This window comes from Bufo gargarizans, chromosome 1 (genome assembly GCF_014858855.1).
Source record: "Bufo gargarizans isolate SCDJY-AF-19 chromosome 1, ASM1485885v1, whole genome shotgun sequence".
NCBI lineage: Eukaryota > Metazoa > Chordata > Amphibia > Anura > Bufonidae > Bufo > Bufo gargarizans.
Window position 1 is genome coordinate 316,823,825 of NC_058080.1, and position 17,259 is coordinate 316,841,083.

Genomic DNA, 17,259 nt, shown 5'->3' on the forward strand with positions numbered 1-17,259 from the left:
ATTTTAATCCCTTTTTTCCAGTAACAAAGTAAGGGTTAACAGACAAACAAAATGCTATATTTATTGCCCCAATTCTGTAGTTTGCAGAAACACCCCATATGTGGCTGTAAACTACTGTACAGGCACATAGTAGGGCATAGAGGGAAAGGTGCACCGTGTGGTCCTTGGAAGGCAGGTTTGGCTGGACTGGTTTATTTACACAATGTCCCATTTGAAGCCCCCCTGATGCACCTCTAGAGTAGAAACTCCCTAAAAGTGATCCCTTGGAAACATAAGGGATAAGGTGGCAGTTTTGTTGGGACTATTTTCAGGGTACATATGATTTTTGGTTGCTCTATATTCCATTTTTGTGAGGCAAGGTTACCAAAAATAAAAATTCTGAAATTTCATCTCCATTTGCCATAAACTGTTTAGGAACACCTAAAGGGTTAATAAAGTTTGTAAAATCAGTTTTGAATACCTTGAGGGGGTGTAGTTTCTTAAATGGGGTTGCATTTATGGAGTTTCTACTGTAGCGGTGCATCAAGGGGGGCTTCAAATGGGACATGGTGCCCAAAAAAAGGCCATTAAAATCTGCCTTGCAGAAACCAAACGGCATTCCTTTCCTTCGCGCCCTGCCGTTTGGTCATACAGCAATTTACAACCACATATGGGGTGTTTATGTAAACTGCAGAATTGGGGTAATAAATATTAAGTTTTGTCTCGCTGTTAACCCTTGCTTTGTTACTGGAAAAAAAAAATGATTAAAATGGAAAATTTGCCCAAAAAATTGCTGTTTTGGCACAGTTTTTATTTCATTTTTTTGCCAGTGTTCATCTGAGGGGTTAGGTCATGGGGTATTTTTATAGAGCAGATTCTTACGGACGCGGCGATACCCAATATGTCTACTTTTTATTTATGTTTTTACACTATATTATCTTATATTAGTTTTTAGCCGATTTATCTCATTTTTGGCGGGATGAGAGGACCGTTTTATTGGCACAATTTTTTTGAGGCATATGACTTTTTGATCGCTTGCTATTACAATTTTTGTGATGTAAGGTGACAAAAAAAACGTTATTTTAATTTTTTTGCACCGTTTTTATTTTTAAAAAATTTTACCGTGTCCATCTGACGGGTTGAAAGGGGATATTTTTATAGAGCAGATTCTTGCGGACACGGCAATACCTAATATGTCCTTCTTTTTTTTTTTTTTTTCCTGGGGCACGTGTCACACGGAGTAGTGGTGCCCTTCCGTATCCCCCTCCTGTGACACACTCTGCACTTTTTTGGGGACCGTCCCTTCTTTCCAGTATGGTGGACCACACCTGGAAAGTGTTGGCTAGGGACGATCCGGGCGCCTCCAGTTCCCGAGGTACTCCGGCCTGCTCTTTCCCGGTCAGAAAAGATCAGGTCCTTGAGGACTGCCTCATAGAACTGAAGGAATGTCCCTGTGTTGCCAGCGCTCTGGGACAGCACAAAAGATTTGTACACGGCAACCTGTACCAAGTAGACCGCAACTTTTTTGTATCATGCCTGGGTGTTGCGCATGGCATTATATGGCTTGAGGACTTGATCAGAGAGATCAACTCCTCCCATATACCGATTCTAGTCGACGATACAATCAGGCTTGAGGACCGTTGCCGCGGTACCTCGCACAGGGACAGGGGTGATGCCGTTACCATGAATTGTGGACAGCATAAGGACATCCCTCTTGGTAGGGAGGCTGCGTTGATTTTTCCACACGGTCCCACAAGCTGACGTGAATCTGGCGGCGAGGGACTGGAACAAGGGGATACTAGTATAAAAGTTATCCACGTACACGTGGTTACCCTTATCTAGCAGTGGGTGCATAAGGTCCCACATAAGTTTCCCGCTAACACCCAGAGTGGGGGGACATTCTGGGGGTTGACTACGGGAATCTCGCCCCTCGTACACACGAAACTTGTAAGTGTACCCTGAGGTACTCTAACAAAGTTTGTACAGCTTCATGCCTTACCTCACCCGCTTAGAGGGAACATGCTGGCGGAAAAGGAGTCTCCCCTTGAAAGCAATAAGAGACTCGTCAACCACGACCTTCTTTCCAGGTACATAGGCCTGTACAAATTTGGCCCCAAAGTGATCGATGACCGGCCTGATTTTGTACAAGTGGTCAGAGGCAGGATCACCTTGGGGGGGGGGGGGGGGGGGACATGCTGCATTATCTGAATAATGCAGGCATTTCCGGATGGCCTCAAATCAGGAGCGTGTCATGGCCGTACTGTAAAGTGGGGTCTGGTAGAGGACGTCCCCACTCCAGTAATGCCTGACACTAGGTTTCTTGACTAGGCCCATGTGCAGCACGAGGCCCCAAAACGTCCTCATCTCGGCTGCACTGACCGGAGTCTAGCCACCGGGCCTAGGCAAAATGGAGCCCGGGTGTTGAGCAACAAACTGTAGGGCGTACAGGTTTGTTTGCGCCACCATTAGATTTACAAAGTGGTCACTGAAAGACTAAAGTAGTCGTATTAAGTGAAGCCCACTGTGGAAATCTGGATTCCTGGTTGGCCTACAAAATCAGGAATCGCTGGCTCAAAACGCTCTGGGGTATAGCAGACAAGTTCACTGGCAGGGGGCTGCGGTGGATTTAACTGGTGGGCCAGAAAACTAGTACGAGCCCCAGAGCTGCTCGTACTATTGTGAGCCACAGGGTCCCTAGCATGGTGGTCCCCTTGCTCCGCCTGGCGGTGTCTTCGCCGCCTTGGGGGCTCATCATCATCGCTAGATGATGAGGAGGACGCGGATGACAAAAAGAAAAGTGGGGTCATCCTTGTCCTCACTGGGGCTCTCGGACTCTGAGGCAAGCTGGGCGTATGCCTCCTCGGCCGAGAACTTCTGGCGGGCCATAGGGGAGTGTGTGTGTGTGTCTGTGTGCGCGTGCGTGATAAACTTTGTGTGTGTGTGGGGGGGGGCACAGGTGTTTGCGAACTTAGCCTAAACCTAACAGACAAAAAAAATAACCAAAAAGAAGGGCAAAAAAATATATAAAAAAATCGCTGATCAACCATCCGAAGTTGATCAGCGGTGGGGTGTGCGATGCGCTAACAGTGTCCGGACGCTAAGCGTGCTTGCCCCAAAAAAAGTTGTGAAGGGGGGCAAGCTGCAGCACCCCTGGGGGGTCTAGGGTCACACAGCTGTGCTGTGTACCCCAGACACCCGATTTCAGGTGATGCAACAAAAATGTATTTATTTTTTCTTTTCTCACTAACTTTCCCTGAATATCCCTGCCTAACCCTAACCTTTCCCTGAATTCCTGGGGGGTGCTGGGGCACAGATAGGGTGCTGGGGCACAGATAGGGTGCTGGGGCACAGATGGGGTGCTGGATTATGATCTCTGAACAGATGGGGGTGCTGGCTCTGAGATCCGACGTGCAGCGCTCCTCTCTCTTTGGATCCTGGACTGAAAAGGAGGAAGAGAGGAGTGCTGCAGTAATTTGAACTGCCCGCCACTGCAGCCGACCAATGATAGGCGATCCTGAGCGGTGATGTCATATCACCTCTCAGGATAGCAGGATGGTGATTGGTGGTGTATTATCACACCACCGATCACCATCCTGTTCCGGAAACGCAGCAATTGACCTGCGGTTTGCTGCGGATGCCGACGGGTGGGGGGGGGGGTGGGGGTGCATTGACCCAAGGTGCCTGCTCCACGCGGCGGTGAAACACAGGGCACACATGACGTACTGGTACATCATTTGTCCGGAACAGGTTAAGGGGGCATACAGACACTACTACATGCAGCTGCCAAGGCAACCATAAAATGTCCGGAGTGTTTCATGCATGGGTAGTCTTATAGGATGGTATTTATATAGTTGCCTTGACAACTATACCACCGCTTTTTGCAGGAACATCTCTCCACACTCAATGTCAGATTGGGCGGTAGAGCATTAACAGGTATTCCGGCTGTTTCAAGTTATCCCCTATCCACTATTAGATTAGTGAGGGTCCTACCACTGGGCCTTGTACCCCCTGCAGCCTCCCTAAAATGAACAATGGGGGATAATTTTAAACAACCGAAATTCCCATTTAAGTGCAGAGGAGGTACACTTCAACCCCTTGTGTGTGTATATAGTCAGAAGGTAATGTATGGAGCTAGGACAGACTCTGAGGCCTCTCCATACTTAACAAATGGCACCCGCCTGCTCCTTCTGTCCACTGATTTGCCCCCCCCCCCCCCTTCCCCATGGACACAATCACAGGGAGACCATTAAGCCAGGGACCTACTGAGAGCCCCTAGGCCTGCCATCTTATCACTTCTATTACACCCTACCGGTAAAATCAAAGGATGCCCTTGCGGAACTAATTAAAGTTGCAAAAAATATTAAAAACAAAAATACTCAAAAGTAAATAAAAATGTTGTTCTTCATTTCTCACATAAAAGAAAAATCCAAAATGTTAAATTATCACGCACTATGAACAAAGTAAAAATTCCAATGCCAGAATTGTCGTTTTTTTGGTCATCTCTGACAAATGTGCCGGCCCCCACCCTTTTCGGGCAGTGGCGTGCATTTTTTTTTAAGTGGCAGAAAAATATCTGCAAACACCAGAAGGGGAGGAATAGCAAATTCCCCTCATAGTGTCTACTGGATAATCTTTCTCATATAGCTTTAAGGAGTAGTGTACTACTGAAATATTGATGAACTATTCACAGGATAGGTCATCGATATCTGTTTGGTGGGGGTCAGACAGTCCTTCTATGTTTCCTCAGTATCGTTACACCACACTGCAATAAGCATACATGTTGGAACTTAGTGATTGCTTTACAATTTGTCATCTTATGATTTACAATAATGATATTAGCAAGCTTACCCTACTTTCTGATGTTTTTACTGATTTAGACTAAGGTCTTGGACATCTTCTGGGTCTTCCCATCACTCCTGGCTAAGCGAGCGCAGTGCAAGCCCATGTGTGCTAACCAGTACATGTAGCCTGGACACCATGCCCAAATTTGCATTTTCTTCTGAAGATGAGACCTCTGATCACAAGTCTGACAACCCCATATTCACTTTAGGTGATAAAAAAGAGACCTCATCAAGACCATCATCACTTTGCGGTAAGTAAATGCTTAACCATTGTTATCTTCTTCCTTCAAGACAGAGCTATAGAGAAATTAAAGGGGTTCTGCACTTTGTTTAAACTGATGATCTATCCTCTGGATAGATCATCAGCATCTGATCGACTAGTATCAATGGCCTAGGCACGGTTAAGCTCTGTTCACTTGAAGGGAGCTTAGCCCCGCCCAGGCCAGTTGCTGCAAGTCGTGACGTCACTGGGCCTGCGGTAAACAGTGAGAAGATCATCAGTTTAAACAAAGTGCAGAACCCATTTAATAGAGAGAGCAATACGTATCGGGGGTGGTGAGATTTATCAACTTGCTCTGCCAGCCACTGATGCAATGTTGTCTTGCATTGTGGCCTTGTCTTTCAAGTGTTTTTAGGACAATTGCTGGCTATATTTCATATTTAGAATATATATATCTATATCTATAAATAAGAGTACGAGGCACATTCATAAAGTGACATGTGCTTTATTCACAAAAATGCAATGTTTCAGTTCACTCCATGGAACCTTTTTCACTGCTTGAAAAAGGTTCCATGGAGTGAACCGAAACATCACATTTTTGTGAATAAAGCACATTTCACTTTATGGATGTGCCGCGGTACTCTTATTTTTATTGATGTCTGGGCGGTAGGATCACCCCCCCCCCCCAACTCCGTTTATACGTTGGGTTAAAGTCTCCAGTAGCAGTTATGTTCGGGGCTGTTCACATCTAGTTTTTGCTGTACGTCAAGTGGCTACATTTAGACATACAGTAAAATACGTATACAAAGGTATGAAATTTTGTGGTCATCTTTTTTTTTTTTTTTTTTTTTTTTACGTATAGGTTTGATGGATGTGCATACGTTTCAATAAATTTGTGTCCGTTGTTTTTTTTTAACAAAAAAGTATACCTGTACTTTTTAGTGAAACCTTTTCTTTTTAAAATAAAGATTTGAAGGCATCATCTGAAAAAAAAAACGGATACGTGTAATGGATAAAAACGTTTTGTGTTGCGTTTCAATTTGTCTCGCATTCACTGCTATGTAAAACCGTGTACGTTCGAACTATGAACTGTGTTTGCCCAATTTATATGCTATGGGAAAGTCACGCCATATATTTATATACATTTTTTTCTGTTTACAAACGTATCTACTTAATGTAAGCTAAAACGAGATGTGAACAGCCCCTTAGGTAAGCAATAAAGTAATGTATATAATGCATATAACATGATTATATTACAATAAGTTGGTTAATGTGCTAATTCTTGAGCAGATATAGTGAGCTTAAGCCGAACTCGTCTGCGCAGTAACAGCACTGGAGCCAAAAACTCTACTCCTCGCACTCTGGATCCCGGAATGAGTAGGCGACTACGGGGTCAGAGAGTGACACCTGAAAAACAGAGCTCTACTCCAGGAAATCGTTTTCCCAAATCTGCATCTGTTTCTGCACTCTCATTGATCATTACCTCAGGTGAGATGTTTGAGGGGTGCTCTGTGGCTGTCATTTTAAGAAAGGTACTGCTCAAATAGCTTTCCTAAAGCTATTCCTACAGAGATTGATCTGAAGATCTTAGCTGTATTCAGTATCATAATCCCTGACAAGTAGATCAGAGAGGAAGCTGAGGCAGCTCTTTATCTCAGTGTTGTTAAGTAACTTGTCCTGCTGTATGATTAGGACAGGTTTTGTGTGTACTAATAGCATGGCGGCCATTTTATTTCTCCTAATGATTGCTCCCCAGACAAAACGAGCCATTATAACTAATGAAAGGTATTTAAATATTATTTAAATATTACAAATATTTTCTTAAGTATTTAAATTTTATTAATTCCTGGAGAATCCCTTTAAGTACTTGTGCCTATGAGATACTAACAATGGCTTTATTTTGTTTCAACAGATGAATTTGCCACTGGATCCCTTATGAGTCCCATATCCCCACATTCTCTGTCATCTAATCCCTCATCCAGGGACTCTTCTCCCAGCCGAGAAACAGCAGTGGCAGTGACAAGTCTGCGCCCCCCAATAATTATACATAGTTCTGGCAAGAAATATGGCTTCACCTTGCGTGCCATCCGTGTTTACATGGGAGAAAGCGATGTGTATACTGTCCACCACATGGTTTGGGTGAGTGAACTTTTCTGTCTGGTTGGGTAAAGAGTTCTGTTTGGAAGGTTATTAAACCCTTTATTGTATTCCTCCAGAGTGTAGAAGATGGAAGCCCGGCTCATGAAGCAGGGTTAAGGGCTGGGGATTTGATTACACATGTGAATGGAGAATCTGTTCTTGGTCTGGTACACATGGACGTTGTGGAGCTTCTTTTAAAGGTACGATTCACATTTAACAATGCATTGCAAGAAAACTACCCCCTTGTTAAAGAAATTAAAATATTTCTACTGTATTTTGAACACTATTAAGATTTGTTTCACACTGTTTAAAACTCCTTCAGTTGCTCCTTAGCATCAGAGTGGCAGAAACCATACATAATGATAGAACAGCGATCGAAAAGTGGCTCTCTGAAGATAAAATTGGCAGTATTTTTAATGAACTCTGTCAGTGGCTGACATTAATCAGTGAATATATGCCAGGTTTGAATTGCAAATTTGCATTTTTTTTTTTTTTGTTCACACTTGTTAAATTTGAAAAGTGTCCACAAAAGTGAGTACGTTTTCCCAGGCAATTTATTTCAGGCCAGCTTCATTAATTGGAATAAATCTGCTTACAGCCCAAGTAGAAAGTTTATTTTTTCTGCCTGTCAGAGGCGCAGTGTGTGCCCGGTCTATTACTTGTCTTTTTAATCAACCACCCTTTCCAATGTGACTGCTGTGAAATAATAAACTAGTAGTAAGCATTGCTAATGCAAAGCAAAAGGTTTGCTCTGTTGTGTAGCTGATTTTGAAATCCAGCTGCTTGCTTTTGGAACTGTGACCTATCCACCAAGTTCTAATTGTGTAATTGTCTTAGGTCTGTACTGCTCTCTGGTAATGTAGCTTCATCTATTCGTGATGAATAAAGCCAGATTTGCCATTTCTAATTGGCACACACTGTGGAACACACATGATAAAACAATAAAAAGTATTGTTCATTAACTTCATTACACTTTATTTTTTCCCCCCTGGCAGAGCGGCACGAAAGTGTCACTGAGGACCACTCCCCTAGAAAACACTTCTATAAAGATTGGACCAGCCAGAAAGAACAGCTGTAAAGGTCGTATGGCCAGAAGGACCAAGAAAAGCAGGAAAAGAGAGAATCAGGACAGGTAAACATGGGAGTTTTTAGAGAAATAGATCGTGAACTGGGTTGTGGGTATAGTCCAGTAACTGACATACATAGTCATTTTGCCACAAGTAGCTAGCTGGGCATGGTTCTACCGACACACTCCATGTGGTGACTGAAACGATTGCAGATGCAACCAAAATATGACTTAGCGTCTACATTTTTAGACTTAGGAGCCAGAGGTGCCCAAGAGATTTTTGTTAGCCTGGAGTTATGCTGCATAGGTGTAAAACATAATATTCTGTCTGCCAGTCACGAGATCATAGGAGCTTATTGCATGCTGTATTATAATTGAATTCAGTGTATAATAGTGTGCAGTGAACATCTCTAGTAGTGGCTGCTGGTAGACAAGGTGTACCTAAACCTTTGCGAGAAGGCGCGCTTGTGCAGTAGCTCTTCTCAGAGCGCTCTGCACTGTCTGCTTTCATTGGCTCTGTTTGGCATGCAGAGCATGGAACCACATAAAGTATATGGGATCTGTACTCCACGGGCTGGAAACGTCAAACAGAGCTGACGGAAGCCGACAGTGCAGAATGCTTGCGATCATGCTTTCTTCCAAAGGTTTAGGTACCCTTTAAAGGGAATCTGTCACCATGAAAATGTATTGCACTCTTGCAGCAGCATGTTATAGAGCAGGAGAGGATGAGCAGGTTGATGTATGATTTGGGAAAGGATTCAGTATAACTTGTGTTTTATACTTTTAAATTCCTGTTCATTTTGGACTTTGTAGTTATGGAGGTGATCCTATCAGTCACTGACGGCCATCTCTGTCCACACAGTCATAGAGGGAAGGTTGTCAATCACTGATAGTCGTCTTGTTGAGTTCAAAGCTCAGAATGAGCAGGAAATTAAATTAATGAAATATAAGTTAGAATGAATCTTTTCCCACAAAACTATATATCAATCTGCCCAGCTTCTGCCACTCTCTAGCATGTTGTCAGTGTGACCGGTTCCCTTTAAACACCTCTGTCAGTCCACAATCCAGTGTATACACTGCTGCTGATCAGTCCACAGTCTAGTGTAGGTGTGACTTGCTGTAGCTGACATGTGGCTGTGGCAATCACTGGCTGCACTGGTGATGTGCCAGTGTTGCCACATCTGTAGGCAGTAATGCTGTTGAGTACAGCACATCATTTCTGCAGCCTAGAAATCAACAGCCAGCAGGGGACTAAGGATCCATTGGCAAAGGTTTGGCAGAGGTTTTAGTTTTTTGTTAGTTTTTTTAAATTCAGATAGAACATAATGTGCAGCACATATTAGGACTGTATAAGGACTGTACTACAATAAACTAATGGTATCTGTAGTGCAGTAATAATACTAATTAGACTTTTGCAGACCTGTACAAGAGTGTAGTGTATTTCTATATGATAAATGTATGAATAAGTGTGGTAGACACAGAGCATTGGGAAGACTGGGAGGATTTCAAACTTCCAGGACTAGGGGTAACTGTAGTAATAGACATAGTAGAGGTAGACTGATACCTTAGGGTCATGACCCTATTTCTCAGGTGTACCACTATGCATATACCGTAAATCAACCTTCTGTAATGCAATCTGTCCATTAGGCTAAAGTGAGGACACAGTTCTTCCACTTCCTGGAAAAAAAAAAGCTAATTCTAACGCAGATGTAAAACTCCTTATAGGGGAACAATCATCACAGTTCATATAAATCTGGGTGGAGCAGGTAAAATAAAATATCACAGTTCTGGAATAACGGCATTAAATAAGTGGTTTGAACATGCTACACAGTCCAATCTCGGGTAATCCAAGATTCAGAGGAACCACAAATAGGCAGAATGTGAAGCACCAAGAATCCTAGAGCTCGCAGTCCTAAATCCTTCCAGTAGTGCAGAAGTGATTAGTGCTTTCTCTGAAGAATCCCTCCATTATCCAGACTCTAGTTAAACACTGATGGGTGTAAAATGATTTCCAAATATTGTATTATACTCACATATATTTAGTAGAGCAACTATGCATCCTAAAATCCACAGAAACAATATGCAGCACACCAAGTCTCTTTTCTTGACCCAGAGATGCTGCAGAGAACGTGCTTATCATTTCTGTGCTACTGGAAGGTGTAGGACTGCAAGTCCTAGGATTCTTGGTGCTTCACTGGAATGTGGCTGTGGATTCTGCCTATGGTGTGATGTAAGGGAGGAAAGGTTCCTTTGAATCTTGGATTACTGGACTTTGCAGAGTGGTAAAACAAATTATCATGCGTTCTGGGCTCTAGCTATGTAAATATGCGATGTCTACTGAGGTTTTGAAACAATTTCAAGTGTTTTCTGACATTTAATTCTGAACATTTCATTATTTGTGTCTCTTTATAGAAAGCGTTCTCTCTTCAGGAAAATTTCTAAGCAATCTACAGTATTACAAACCAGTAAGAGCTTTTCCTCAGGACTACATCAGTCATTGTCTTCCAGTGAGAGCCTTCCAGCTTCTCCAACCCACAGCCTGTCTCCTGGCCCCACAACCCCTAGTCGAAGTCCTGCTCCTGATATGCCCACTGGTAAATCTTACATTGTTTTCTTACTGCCTTTAGGCATTAGATGGATAGAATATAGGCACATTGCCAGCAGTGTATTAGTAATAACTAGATTTATTTTTACTTATCTTAAAATCTGTTTCTCTTCCGTTCATTGGGGGACACAATCTTAACCTTAGGTATTGCCACTAGGAGCCAACACTAAGCAAAAGAAAAGTGTTAGCTACTCCTCTCAGCTATATCCCTCCTGCAGACACTGAGCTTTGTACAAAAGCAGTAGGAGCAGTCCGGAGAAGCCAACAGCATATAATAAAAAGGAAAAAAAACGGAGATGGGTCATCCTGAAGAACCAGAAGGACCCATCTAGGAGAACCAGTAATGTACATACAGGGTGGGAGCTGTGTCCCCCAATGAACGGAAGAGAAACAGTAAGTACACAAATCTAGTTTTCTCATCCGTATCATTGGGGGACACAGTCTTGACCTTGGGACGTTCCATAGAAGTCCCTGGGGTGGGTCATAAATGAAGAAGCCATCCTGCCAATCTGAGGACCGCTTTCTTCAAAACTCTATACCAAAGAAAAGTGTAAGAAGATGCAAAGATGTGCACTCTGTAAAACTTGGAAAAGTGTGCCCAGACGACCAGGCAGCCACCCTGCACCCCTGAAGGGCCGAAGCCCCATGATGTACTGCCTAACCATTGCCCGAGCAAAATGAGCAGTAACCCAGAATGGTGAAGCCCATCCACTGATGCGGTACGCTTCCACAATAGCCAAACGAATCCATTGGGAAATGAAAACTTTGGAGACAGCCAGCCCTCGTCTCGGTCCCTCCAGAATGACTAATAATTAAAATCGTCCGTCAGAAAGAGGACATCTGAAACCGATAGATGTGAATCCAAACCAGATGCCCGCTGATGATGAAGGGAGACTGACAGGCAAGAGCCGCTAGATCTGACACCCTACGGATGGAGAAGACTGTCACCAAAAAGGCCCTTGCAGGACAGGAAGCGAAGGGACACCTGCTGCAAAGGCTCAAACTGAGAGGACTGGAGAGCTCTGAGCACCAGATTAGGGTCCCAAGGATTCAACGGAAGCTGGTAAGGGGACGCCGCCCCCCTTCTTCCCCCTCTTGCGGAAAGGTCCAAACCGCAGAAGGGACACCTGCTGAAACTGAGGCCTCAGGTGGAGGCAAGTAAGCCTCCATGGGGGATATTCACATGAAAAAAACCTGAGGAGGGGGAGAATACTCAACAGTCTGGTGTTTTCTGGCTCCAGCCGGGTCACCAGCTTCAGTGTCTTACCCCTTTAGTGAGGGTAGCTACACAGGTAACAGAGGGCACTTTGGCGGAGACTGGACCTGATGACCCGAAACTGGCGGGATACAGAGGTCTTTATAGGAACCTCTGGTCCTCCTTGCCTTCTGGAGACCGGGAACGTGCAGCGGGCTTGGGGACCCCCTGGACTCCCGTCTCCTGGGTCGGAACACAGGCAGCTTGGAGACTGCCCTCAGCCGAGCTAAAGGAAAGAAAAAGAGAAAAATGTTAAAGAATGAAAAGAAAAAAAATCAGCAGACCTGCAAAGCAGGGAGGTCTGCTTCCTACGGACACTAAGCTAAAATTGATTAGCTGAGTGTCTGTAGGAGGGATATAGCTGAGAGGAGGTGCTAACACTCTTTTTGCTTATTCTTCAAAGATTATAAAGAAGACAGCACTACTCACTGCATCATTCCAGTTTTTCCATTTCGTGGCGGTGCCCACAGCATTGAGTTCTGGCCTCCCGAACTCCTTGATGGCTTGCAATATTATGGAAAACTGCGGCACTCCAATATCATAGAAAATTTCACCTTTATTTCACAGAGAACAGCACTCTCTTTTTGCTTAGTGTCGCCTCCTAGTGGCAATAGCTATACCTAAGGTTAAGACTGTGTCCCCCAATGATACCGATGAGAAATACAATTACAGGAAACCTGACACTGGAATCAGTTGTTTAAGATGCTTCTTTACCAGGGAACTAGTAGGCATGATTAAAGGGTTTTCCATGCTCCTGATATTGATGACCTATCCTCGAAATTATTCATCAATATCCAATCATTGTGGGTCAGCACCCCTTGATTAGCTGATCCATGCAGCCTCTGGAGCTGTTACTAGCACTTTGAATGGTGCAGAAAGTATAGCTCTAGTCAAAGTGTAGTGGTCGTGCTGGGTTACTGCAGCTCAGTGCCCATTCAATTCAATGGAAGATGAACTGCAGTAACACAGCACAGTCACTACACTTTGAATGGAGCTGTACTCCCTGCTCCATTCAAGAGTTTGTTCTGCTCCTGGAGGCTACAGGGATCAGCTAATTGGCGAGGGTTCAGGGTGTTAGACACTTGCTGATCGGATAGTGATGACTTATTGATGACCTATCCTCAGAATATCAGGAGCCTGGAAGACACCTTTTTTAGGCTCCAGTCACACGTCCGCAAGTTCGTTCCGCATTTTGCGGAACGGAATTGCGGACCCATTCATTCCTATGGGACACTGAATTGCGGACCTGCACTTCCGGGTCCGCAATTCCGTTCCCGAAAAAAAAATAGAACATGTTCTATTCTTGTCCGCAATTGCGGACAAGTATAGGCATATTTTATAGTGCCGGCAATGTGCGGTCCGCAAAATGAATGGGCGGCATCCAATCAGCAAAAAATGTGGATCGGATGCAGATAAAAAATACAGTTGTGTGCATGAGATCTTTCTAGTGAAACAGCTATTCACTATAAAAGATAAGTAAGGTGATCATTTTACTGTATGGGTCATTATGCGCGTGGTGATGTAAATTATGTATATTTTTTTAATGTTTTTGTTTATGTACATTTAGTTTTCTTTAGTTGATTTTTTTTTTTTCTCCCTATAGGATTTTTTTTTTTTAACTTTCATTTTTGAATTTATTATTATTATTATTTTCCCGCTTCTCACTACATCTCATGCAACCATAAATTGTGCCATTAGAAAGTACAACAAAAAACAAGCTCTCATAAGGCTATGTGAATGGAAAAACGAAAAAGTTATGGCTTTAGGGAGCCTGGGAGTAAAAAACGAAAATGAAAAAATGGAAAATCGTCTGGTCCCGATGGAGCGGAACTGCAAACTAGTCAATATTGATCATGTTTAAAAAAAAAAAGATCTGCTCAAACACCCCTCCCCCTTCTCCCCAGATCAGCATTGATTAGAAGCTTTCATATCTAGTGAATAATGGTGGGGTGGTTTTTATTTGTCTGTGTCTATATGTAGTCCGTTTTAGCCTAGTGTGCTGCTAGAACAATATACAAACAAATAAAAAGTGTTACTTAGAATTAACATTGAAGGAGAATTCATGTGTCGGTGCCACTTACTGTACACTAACTGTAAAAACCTTCTGTTTCCTAGATAATGTGTCGCCTCAAAGTACATCTCCATGCTCTAGTACACCAAGCTCACCTGCTGGTCACATTCGGCCCAGTTCACTGCAGTGTTTAACACCCAAACTCAGTGGACAACGTTACAAGGTGGGACGAAGGAAGTCTACAAGCAGCATTCCACCATCTCCACTGGCTTGCACTCCATCACCTGCTCATCAGGCACCATCTTCCCCACAACGTTCCCCTTCTCCTTTGTTGCCTGGACATTCTAGAGCCAGTCATGGTGTTTTCCAGGGCAAAACATTGTCACCTCCTGCCATTGTACGACAAGGAGCACGTAGCAGGGTAACAGAAGCTCCTCGTTCACCTCTTTTAAAAAGAGTACAGTCAGTAGAAAAGATGGCCAGCCACTTTAACTGTGGTCGCAAGACAACACCTCCAGAAATTCAGCCATGGGAGGAACCGCCTGATGGCACAGATGGTACATCTGATACTGGTAGTCGGAATAAAGAATGGGGATCAGAAAAACATGAGCGTGATTCAGAAGTAGTAGTTATGAGGAGGCTTAACCTGTCAGAGAGAAGGGATTCCTTTAAAAAGCAGGAAGCTGTGCAAGAAGTTAGTTTTGACGAGCAGGAGACAGTGGGGAGTGATTGTGTTTCTGAAGGGCAGAAAACAGAGGGCAACTCTGTGCTATGGGAAAGACTGCCCCACCAAACCTCATGGATCCAGGCAAGACCAGCAAGTATATCATCAGTAATTACAGCCCATGAACATCACTGCCGCTTAGTGCCACAAATTGCTGTTCAGACCTCTGAAAGTGAAGAGCAAGACAAGGCCTCTGGACTCTGGGAGTGTCAAGCATTTTATCCCCTACAGCCTACAAGTAGAGACAAATGCCATCTTGTTTCTTGGCTGTCAGAGCCTTCAGCTGCCAGTCCAGAAAGACTGGATGAGGGTCATCTTACTCCTTTGCAGCTGTTTTCTGTAGGCGCAGATGTGCACTTGGAAACTAACAAAGGGGGTAAGAGCAAAGAACGTGAACAGACAGAACAATCTGTGAAGAAAACAAGCTGAGCTGTTTGGCTGGTTATGACTTTACGGTTGCACTAAGTGTTTTGTAAAAGCTTTCACACAAGAAATGTCTACAGGACGCAAAGCTTTTTATAGGACTTAAAGTGTGAGCCAGGGAAAAGAGATTTTTTTTTTTTTTTTTATCTTTTACTTTTTTATGTAATTTAACTTTCATTGTATGGTTTTGATACTTTGTACTTGTATTTATATATGATATCAGTGGCATGCCTTGTTTTTATTTTATGGTTCAACCTTGAGTAGGAAATACGTCATCTATGTTACACTCCTATGCTTGCATTTCAGTATTCTAGATTTACGATGTTGGTACTACTGCTCATGCAGAAGGACGCCTGCAGCACCCCCCATGTTGTCTTCTAAATTACCCTTTTAAGTAGTTTTTTTGGCAGTAAAACTAGTAACTACAATATTTAAATTAAAACAGCTGTAAAAACTGAAACATTGACTCTGCCTTAAGTTGAGGCGCACTAATTACCTATTTGATGGAGGTCCGAGATCTCCAGTTATCTTGTTTCACGTTAGCTGAAGACCAACTTGTTGTCCTAGGTGGCATAATAGCTGTTATTTGGGACATCAAAACACAGAGTAACATAGGAATGAAATTCCCTAGTTAGGTTAGCTTATGACAAGAGAGCAGGCTCCTACAGAGTAATGCAAAAAGACTGAGGGATATTGAATGTGAATAAAGTAAATAAATTTTGCGAGGGTAGGGTCCCTGAACTGTGGGCTGAAGTAAAAAATCTACTTTTCTCTATTCAAGAGGAAAACAATGAATACCACAGTCCACTGTGTCTATTAATTTGTCTGCAAATATTTCCATAATTTTTTATTTGAAGGATAAAATGTTTCTTTAGAACCTTGTGTGATATATGACAATACCTTATATTGCATACATATGTGAGTCTATAGATTTGTTGCCGTCAAATGCTGTCGAACATATATACATATCTGGAAGAATCAATATACACACGTCACCTGTGTATAAATTTTTTTTTTTTTTTTTACTTTTTTCCCTTTATAAATAACCTGTAATAAAGGTGAAAAAAAAAATGGGTGGGCAGCAGTTTATGTAGTTATGGAAATTAATATGAGAGAAGGCATGTGACAAGCTGTGTAAGTAACATATTTCAGAAAATGGATGCGTATGAAAAGTACCTCTTTATTTGCTCTACTTAAAAGGGTTGTCTCATCACTGACAATCGGGGCATATTGCTAGGATATGCCCCCATTGTCTTATAGGTGCGGGTTCCACGACTGGGACCTGCACCTATATCGAGAACGGAGCCCCGCAAATGAAGGAGGGCGCACAGTGCATGCGCCCTCCATTAGTTTTCTATGGGGCTGTCAAAAATAGCCGATCGCTGGCTTGGGAAAGATGGAAAATGGAAGTTGCATTTCAACATGCCCAACCCTTTATTTGCCACAGGAGATAAACCTTTGCCAGCTACAGCTCATTCCATTTTCCTCATTAAAATAAACATGAACGCTGGATTCAGATTCAGTTGTGGAATTTGATAAGAGCTGTGGACAAAAGAGGGATGACTGCTAACTCATGTATAAGCTGGCCTCTGGCAGTTTTGGCTGCACAGCATATTTTCAGTAATATTCTATACTGTATTCAAGGACTGTGTGAAGACCTTTTCAAAAAAATTAAATATTTTTCATTATGTTTTGGGCCATGACTTTGTTACAAGTTTTAACATTTATTTTACTTTTATTGGTACTTAGTAGAATCCATTCTTTTATATGTCGGTACAGCATTCCAGTGCCACTGACTTCCACATAGACCCCAAAAGTAACAGTACCATCACCTTGCATTCACAGCTGCATTCTAGACCTGCTGCTTATAATGAGGGTCCTTTGTACTTTAGTTTGCATTGGAGTGCATTGTCCAAAATTTATCAGATGTTAAATTTGGCACATCTTTAAACCTAATGCTTTTGTCTAAAAATGGTACTCCAGGTTTTTTTTTTCT

At 42.9% G+C, this 17,259-nt stretch overlaps 1 protein-coding gene across 1 annotated transcript in view; it reads left to right on the forward strand.

The window, feature by feature from the left end:
- MAST3 (microtubule associated serine/threonine kinase 3) overlaps positions 1 to 16,953 on the forward strand; it is a 132,742-nt gene extending 115,789 nt beyond the window's left edge. The window contains exons 15-21 of the mRNA XM_044278494.1: positions 4,857 to 5,071; positions 6,331 to 6,528; positions 6,953 to 7,179; positions 7,257 to 7,379; positions 8,175 to 8,311; positions 10,658 to 10,839; positions 14,221 to 16,953. Coding sequence (XP_044134429.1) covers positions 4,857 to 5,071; positions 6,331 to 6,528; positions 6,953 to 7,179; positions 7,257 to 7,379; positions 8,175 to 8,311; positions 10,658 to 10,839; positions 14,221 to 15,269 — 2,131 coding nt within the window. The 3' untranslated portion in view covers positions 15,270 to 16,953. The remainder of the gene's footprint in view (positions 1 to 4,856; positions 5,072 to 6,330; positions 6,529 to 6,952; positions 7,180 to 7,256; positions 7,380 to 8,174; positions 8,312 to 10,657; positions 10,840 to 14,220) is intronic.
- Positions 16,954 to 17,259: the final 306 nt, after the last annotated feature.